Below are 8,812 nucleotides of genomic sequence, written 5' to 3'. Positions count from 1 at the left end.
TACTTTATTTATCCTTTGACTTGAGATACAAGTGAGTTATGCATGTGTGGATTGCATTTCTTGATATAGTTCCTAACTGTCCTGAACAAGGCAGTAATAAAGGGCTATTTTCATAAATGTTGAGAAACGACATGGCCAGACACTTGTAGTCAATACAGGATTTGTTCCTTCAATTTGCAACTGAAGTATGATACCATTTGGCGCCCTCATTAATTAATTGAAGATGTTTGTGTAGCCACACTCAAATGAACTCAAGAAGTTGTCTTGACTAATTTGGCAATCTTAATTAATTGTAGAAATGAGAAACATAATCGTTAAATTATGAAATGACATTGATCCATATTCATAATTAACAAGGGTAACTGAACAAAGGGATATTAAAGACTAAATCTTTTCAACTTGGCAAATTAAGAATCTATTCTTAAATATTTCTGGGAGCATTGACGTGTTGCTAGACGCTAACCAATGTTATTGCTTTTATAAATAACATGCTCAAGTGGGAGCTGTTGGAGTATGATCATGTTTTAATAAATCGCATGTCCGGAAATAATTTAAACCTACGGGGTCACACGAAATGACACGGTAACTTTATATTATTAATTAGTATATTAAAGTAATATATTAATTAATTAGATCATGAAATAGTTAATTTAAATATATTAAGAAGTTAATTATATTTAATTAATTAAATGGAGGATTAAAATGTGAAATATGAAAATTAGAGTTGGGCTCTAAATCCATATGGGGGGCCGGTTGGATTAAGGCTTGGAAAGCCTTAATTCTAACTTGTTTTCCAAGATTGTTTTAACCTAATTATCCCCTATATAGAGAGAGCTTAATTCAAAGTTTTTATTCATTCTTTCACACAAGTAAAACTCTCATTTTTTCTCTCTTAGTTGGTTCAACCGAACCCTTTTAAAGGGTATTCGGTTTTATCCCATTCGACCATCTATATGAATATTACATGTAATTAATGGTTGCATTAATTATGGTGTATCTTGGTTATGACAGTAATTTTGTTTTCGGTTCAACAATTTTGTTTTCAAAGTTCATGGGCTTTCGAGTGTAAGGGAGTATAATAAAAAGGGTTTGTTGTTCGTGATCGGGGTACTAGCATACGGTATAGGGGTGTCTAGTGTGCGATTGTAGAAGGGTTTTACTTTAAACCCTAACTAATAATAATATTATTATTATTAATATTATTGGAAGCTTTGCGCAAATGTACACGTTTCAATTCTAGTCTTTGTTAATTAATAGTATTGCATATACGTTTCTTTTCCGTTGCGTACTCGTGAATTGTTATATGTTTATGTGCTAATATTCTAACAATTTTCACCCAAGTAGTTATAAGAAGTTTTCTCTTCAACAAGTGTAATATAGTTGTATTCGCTAACACACCCAAACCCCAATGAAAAAAATAACAGACATTGTGAAAGCAAGTCTTGTTATTTCTTGGGACCATCTTCATGACATGAAAACTTAAATAAGCTTAATATACAATGTGAAAAGTCCGTAAAAAAAAGAAAAACTATGTGAAAAGTCATCAACATGTTACATGATTCAACAATATCAATAGTCACACAACAATCTACTTATTGCATGTAAATCTACATAATCCTCCTTAACTACCTCCCATGAATAACCACCCACAAATTATCGTACCCGTCTTACGCATCATATGATTAAACTCGCATAAAATGGGGTAATTATGAACTTATAAGTTTTATTGTGTCCTTTGTGTGTCAAAATCATATGATTAAACTCGCATAAAATGGTATAATTATGAACTTATAAGTTTTATTGTGTTTTTTGTGTGTCAAAATAAAATTATCTAACCTTTTGGAACTTCACAAACAATAAATAAAAAATGTTACCATGTTTGGTATATATTCTCAAGAACCTAAACTAAACATATGATCAAAATATGAGTTATAAACATTAAAAAAAAAATAAAAATCTTATTAGTCAGTGATTATGATTAGAATGGTGTTGAAACACCATGAACCCGCACAAATCATTTCCCAACAAACTCTAGACGTGAATCCAGCCATGGACTACTTCTGTCAAAAATCACGTTTTTCACAAATCATTACCCAACCAATTAACAGGACTATTTTACTACGTGAAGGCTAACTCTTTTATCTAACAATAATATTCGTTGGAATCATCTTAATACTATTTATTATTGTTTTTTTTTTTATGAATTTTGGTTTTCCTAATTTTTATATCAACAGAACTCATTGTATAACTTGTTACTGTATTCTTAATAATATAATGAGTAAATTACATGAATGATATCTGAAGTATACCGCAGATTACTCTTTGGGTACAATCTTTTGAATATTTACTCACATTATGCCTAAAGTTTTCAAATCATACTCGTACGACACCTAAGATTAACGATCGTCTATTAGGCTGTAAAGTCCATCAACTTGTTCACTATTTTTTAAAATCTTTTTACCAACAAGACCAAAAGTGTAATTACTTTTACAATAATAAAATTAATTAATTTACAAAATATTCATATATACATATATATATACACATTATTTTTTTTTTCCAGTTATTTATATTGTTCAAGTTCAAAAATGGTTAAATTTACCAATAGTGTAAAAAGAATAACCTTGAATCTAATATATATTTTTTTATTTTAATATAAATTCATTCTCAAGGAAATGTGTAATTTTTGTTTTAATTTTTGATTTTATTTGATATGCTTATGTAGAAATGCATTCCAAAAAAATAAAAAAGAGTTGTTTTTTTAAAGTATAAAAATGGAATAGCTAGTGGTAATGATAGGTTATAAAGTTTTTTAAAAAACAAGAAAAAATACTGATTTTTTTGAATTTATTTTTTATTTTTTGATTTACTATTAGTATTTTGAGAAAGGATTTTTATTAAAATAATTAATAAATTAAATTATATAAATGGTCGGATCAGTGATAAACACCCTTGCCTCTAGAGACAGAGGTCATGGGTTCGATCCTCATCCCATGCAAAGGTTGTGGAGGGCCTTTTCTACCATTTAGGTAGAAACTGGAAGCAGTCTCTCTACTTAGGTAAAGGTAAGGTCTGCCTACATCTTAACCTCCCTCATACACCGTTGAGGTATTGGGACTCAAAACCCGCGGAAGGCCTGAGCAGTTACTTTTTACTTCTAAATTAAATAATTGAATTAAAAGTAAAAATAAGTAAATAAAGTATGTGTATATGTATATTTTGATTATTAGTTAAGTTTATTATTATAAAAATAATTGCCCTTTTGATCATTTTGGTAAGAATAAGGCCACACTACTTTTTCATTACTTCTTACCCATTTCTTTCACTATTCATCAGCTTTCTCTCTCCAAGAACACCCCCTTCCTTATAACCCCACTTATTCACTATTTTATTATTTCATTTTTTTTACACAAAATTAAAAAAAAAACACATTTCATTAATAAAACAAACACATTACATTTATTATAAAAATAAACATTACACTAAAAAATAGAAAGTAAATAAATTATGAAAAACGACATTATTAGGAAATTAAAAAGTAGACATCAACGTTGACGGCCGTGTTCCGGGAGGTTCCAAACATGTTCAATCAGAGCATTGCGGAGTTGATGGTGAGCCCTTCTATCGCGCAACTCCTTGTACATACGAATCTGCGTTGAACACCTTTCAGTCCACGTACGGGTTGGGAGTGTAGTATTAGCTATCAACTCTTCTTCAAACTCAGTAATTACGCGTCTGTTATCTTCAACGATCATGTTGTATAGAATTACATAACATAACATGATCCGTTATCTTCAACGATCATTTATCTAACGGCTAGTCACAAAAAACGGACCCCACACGCCCACAAAACGCGCGTCCAAAAACGGGAGAGACGATCGAGACGCACTTGAAGATGCAACCGTACTTATAGCGTCTCCCCTCGGCTGCGCGTCGTACGGCGGGGGACGCAGCTATAAGCACCGGCCTAACAAAAATAGTCCTTAAATGGATGGATCTAACAGCCAAATACATGATCGTAAGTTTTAAGAGTTATACCGATAGGATTTGAAAACTATAGGTATTGTCCGAATACAGATTCAAGAAATTGTACCAAAAAGCTAATTTTAAATATATTTTAAGTACCATCCGTGTAATCTAGTCTAATTTCAAACTAATTTGTCAATTTATATAAGTTGTGTCTTACCATGCCAACTAAGGTTTTTTCTTGCTTTTAAAACCATGATGATTTTCCTTTTTTTCCTAAAATCATATGATTTGATGCCTTTTTACACACACCCCACTTAAATTTGTTTATTTACTTATAATGGGTTTTGTTTGTGTCTATAAAAATCCAATAACATTCCATCTTATTGGTTTTGGAAGGTTTTTCTTCAGCATTTAGTAGTTCATGAACAGGTTAACCCCCCTCCCTTCTCTCTCTCTTTTTTCATGTTAAGCATCATTTTTTGCCAGTCAATCAAGTTACTTGATATATATAAGGTTCCTCATGTTTTTTGTTATAATTTTCAGTGGGGATATATGTTTGTGTATAAATTGTTGATCTTGTTTTTTATGTAGACAAATATTCAAGTATGTAAGCTTTAGCATCTCTGAATATTGAGTTGTATGAGCAATGAACAATTGTTTGTAGCATAAGTTTTTTATTCAATAATTGCTACATCAAAACTGCAATCTGTAATCATATGAGTCAACTTTTTGACTATTAGAGTCACAAAAATAGCCATTTAGAATCATAAATAATATGAATGTTTTTTTGAAAGACTGATCAAAATGAAAAGTGAAGAGTTCATGATGCTCAAAAATGACCTTTTTATGTATAAAAATCAGTATATATATATGTGAAGAGTTGATGATATACTCAAAACTCAAAACTGAATAATTGTTCTATTCTTGCAAAGCTAGTTCAAGTGTAGAAATGGCTTCGACATCAACGCAATTTGTAACTTCCAGAAGGATGGGCATATACGATCCGCTCCACCATATTAGCATGTGGGATGACACGTTCGGATGTGATATTAGCCCGAACACAGGTCCTTCTTCGATTTCTCAAGTCGAAACAAAGCTGTCCAACAAGGTAGGATGTGGTCTTCATAATCATATATGGAGTACACCTATTTAAAAATGCTTACATCCAAAACACATTTGTATAAAAGAATCTTTCTTCATATATATAGTTGGTATTGAATAGATTTCTTAGTCACTTTGCATCTTGTGTTTATACCTGAGATACTTTTGTGTCATATACTATAATATATTTAAGGCATCTCACACAATTAAAGAATATGGGCCTGTATGAGGGGCCTTCTCTCTAATCACTATTTGTCATATAAAACAACTTAGATACTATTTTTCTATGTATATATAGAGGATATACATGAATAATTGAGGTTTTGCACATGATCAATAGTATACTTATAAAAATATAGAGCATCTCCATAAGTAAAGAGAAAAAATGACTAAAGACATATATAAGGCCCACTTGGGTTTGTATATGGTAGATCATGTTTATTAGAAGATGAGATGACATGTGCACAATTGAAATTCATAGATACTTGTATAAATTTGTTATGTGATGGACTAATTCTTACTACTACTATATAATGTTTAAAGTGTAAATACAATATTATTGTGGTATTTAACCTAGTAAAAAAATATATATATATATATTGTTTTGTTAGAAGACCTCCAAACTAAATTTTGTGTGATACTGCATATAGACATGTTACAATACTCATGGCTGTCGTATTGTTTAGACCGACTACACTTATCAGGAATCGTTAGGACCTTCATCGGATAATCAATCAGCAAAAGAAATGTCTGATAAGGTGGTAAATTCTTCCAAGTTTCAATTGTTTTCTTGATCTTGTACCTGCATATATTTTTGGTGCATTTACATGTATCAAATTACAGTTGCAAAGGAGGTTAGCACAAAACCGTGAAGCTGCACGCAAAAGTCGTTTGAGGAAAAAGGTACATCTATTGCACTAGTTAGAGAATAGTTTTTTATGTATCCCCTCTTCTCAAATGCTACTTACTACATCCAAATGCTTCCATTGATACATTATTGTACTTTGTAGGCATATGTCCAACAATTGGAAACAGGCCGTTTGAAGTTGGCACAATTGGAGCAGGAACTTGAGAAAGCTCGACAGCAGGTAACCTCAAGTTTTAGTTTAGCAAGAGTTTCTAACTTTACATCATTCTCTATGAGTCGTGTGCATTTTTAAAAAAATTGGTGATTGACTGATTGATTGATCACAGCGTGTATATGGTGGTTTACTGCATACAAACAATGGTCTATTATCTAGCAATGTCAATTCAGGTATAGATGTGACTATTAAGTTATCCAGTACAACCCATCGATGTATCAGTTGGTTTAAGTTGAGAAACTATGAATTTGTAGGTGTCGTTGCATTTGAGATGGCGTATGATTTGTGGGTTGCCGAGCAACAAAAGAAGGACAACGAGCTCAAGGAAATCTTGCAGAGTCACCCAAGTGAACTAGAGCTTCGTATATATGTAGACAGTGGCTTGAACCATTACTATGAGCTCTTCCAAATGAAAGCAAATGCTGCAAAGTCTGATGTGTTCTATTTTATGCATGGGCTGTGGAGAACTCCTCTTGAAAGGTTCTTTCAATGGCTTGGAGGACCAAGACCATCAGAACTCCTTTATGTAAGGCCTATTAGTTCCTTAAATTTTCACCCAAAAAGAGTTCTGAGTTAAATTCTCATAAAAGTAAAGATACTTCATAGATGATTTGTCACCCATTTTTCGCTCATCAAGATGAGGGTTATAACTTATGTTGACCAAAAAATTTGGCACGGTGAACGAATCTTAACCCAACTTAACCCCGTGACCGTTATCTTGACTAAAGTCCTCCACAGTGGCCTTACCAGAAAACGATTCTCTAATAAGTGTCACATTACTCTATGTCAAATTAATTCTTAATTTATACTAGTTGATATTTTTTATATTTACCTTAACATCCTTTTATGGTTAATCCTTGCATATAGCCATGTGGAAATAAAGAAAAGATAGCATGTGGGTAAAAGGGAAAGAGGATATGATAAGAGCAAACAAAAAAAGTGTATTGTTGGGACATGAAATCTATACCTTCAATAAGTAATAAGCAATAATATGTGCTCCAAAAATACCTGTTGTATGATCATGCAATGGAATCAAATAAAAATGGGCATAACAGAAATTTGATGCATCATTATGTTCTTTTTTCATTGGCAGATACTAATGCCACAACTTGAGCCTTTAACGAACCAACAACTCGTGAGTGTGTCGACTCTGAAACATTCTTGTAAACAAGCAGAGGATGCGTTGACTCTAGGGATGGAAAAGCTTCAACAGACACTGGCTCAGGGCATCACAATCGACATAACGGGTATTGGAAGTTACAATGCACAGATGACCTTGGCAATGGAGAGGCTGGAAGGAATTGAAAATTTTTTGAACCAGGTAAATATAAGTACGACTGTTACCAATATTTACATAATGGTTCAATCTATATAAATCTTATATATTTTCACAACCAAATTATAGATTGTTTGTGCACATTATGTAGAGCTAAACAAAATAGTTTAATACATGTAGATTTTCAAAAGTAAAATATCTCAGCTAACAATGAAAGTTTTCACAGGCAGATCATCTACGACAACAGGTGCTGCAACAAATGTCTAGGATTTTAAACGCACAACAAGCTGCCAGAGGGTTGCTTGCACTAGGGGAGTATTTTCAACGTCTGCGTTCACTAAATTCACTTTGGGCAGCCAGGTCTCGTGAACCCACAAGCTAGATACAAATTCGATCAGTTTGGTGAACTCATCTTTGAGAGACTACAAGCTACAAACCGAGTTAAGTTTGGTCACCTGGTAATCTGTGAATCTATGAGCCAGCTATGCATTCGATAATGGTGTTTCAAAAATAGTTTTTGATGGTATACCAAGAATGCTGAAAGTAGATTTGCCTTATATGATTCTATCAACTACCCATTTTATCACTCTATATTGTCCAAAGTATAGAAGTTTTCATGGTTACCTAAAGATGTGTACATATATTTGTGATGCTATATATGCAAGAGGCTGAGGATTTCTAATTATCTGAATCATTTTACATCTCTGTTCTTGTGTTGTTATCAAGCGCGATAATATGGAAAGAAACGATTGTGTCTTATATACTTGATGCAGTGATGCATCAGCAATGTCTCCCTAGCCCTGCCATCAAAAGAAGAAAGAAACATTTTTGGCTACCAAAGGGACCAAAGACGGCTTGTAATTAAGGGTGCGTTTAGTTTCTAAAAGGTGAATAGAAGTAGCCGACTCTAGGTTACTCCGAAAACCAGTGGCCGGTGGTCCTGAGATTAGTTGGCTGACGCACATAGCGTTTTGAGTTTTGACACCTAAATTAAAAAAAAACATGTAGAAATAGTATAATTTCTCCACAGCCATTCCACTAATCTCGCCACCAAATTAAAGGGCGTACAAAAACAAAACTAACTTCTTTTTCTTTTTACAAGCTTTTTTATCTTTTGAACTTCCATTTTATCCTGATTAAAGTTTCACTTTAATTTGTTGTTCGCCACTTTGATCAGCACCAAGATTGACAATCTAACATATATCAAACCAATTGTTTGACACATATAGGAGATACAACATATACCAATAGAATCTCTATCAATCATATAAAATTTAATCCAAACCATTTTTTCATCAATATGCAAAATCACATCAAACTTTAACAATCAGTGGATCACAATATTTTTACGAAAAACTCATGTGGCACATAGCACATTCAAAGA

The 8,812-nt window shown here is 32.5% G+C and overlaps 1 protein-coding gene across 2 annotated transcripts; it reads left to right on the top strand.

Moving 5' to 3' along the window:
- Positions 1–4,278: 4,278 nt before the first annotated feature.
- Positions 4,279–8,122, top strand: LOC122608115 (transcription factor TGA4-like). Of its 2 annotated transcripts, none has more exons than XM_043781204.1 (9): positions 4,279–4,398; positions 4,906–5,077; positions 5,757–5,828; positions 5,914–5,973; positions 6,081–6,158; positions 6,265–6,325; positions 6,407–6,678; positions 7,246–7,473; positions 7,655–8,122. In XM_043781204.1, exons 1-9 carry the CDS (start codon positions 4,391–4,393, stop codon positions 7,808–7,810), a joined length of 1,107 nt encoding a protein of 368 aa, XP_043637139.1. In that variant the 5' UTR covers positions 4,279–4,390; the 3' UTR covers positions 7,811–8,122. The 2 variants fall into 2 exon arrangements, with proteins under 2 accessions (XP_043637139.1, XP_043637140.1); XM_043781205.1 differs by having other exon boundaries at positions 4,902–5,077.
- The last annotated feature ends 690 nt before the right edge of the window (positions 8,123–8,812 follow it).

Source organism: Erigeron canadensis, chromosome 7 (genome assembly GCF_010389155.1).
Source record: "Erigeron canadensis isolate Cc75 chromosome 7, C_canadensis_v1, whole genome shotgun sequence".
Classification (NCBI taxonomy): Eukaryota; Viridiplantae; Streptophyta; class Magnoliopsida; order Asterales; family Asteraceae; genus Erigeron; species Erigeron canadensis.
The sequence above is the reverse complement of the archived record's forward strand: the minus strand, read 5'-3'. Positions and strand labels throughout refer to the sequence as shown.

What these genes read in the sequence shown, in the direction of transcription:
- LOC122608115 (XM_043781204.1), top strand. An exon ending in AAACAAAGCTGTCCAACAAG is followed by an intron (nt 5,078 to 5,756) that starts GTAGGATGTGGT and finishes CGTATTGTTTAG; the next exon opens with ACCGACTACACTTATCAGGA. An exon ending in ATCTAGCAATGTCAATTCAG is followed by an intron (nt 6,326 to 6,406) that starts GTATAGATGTGA and finishes ATGAATTTGTAG; the next exon opens with GTGTCGTTGCATTTGAGATG.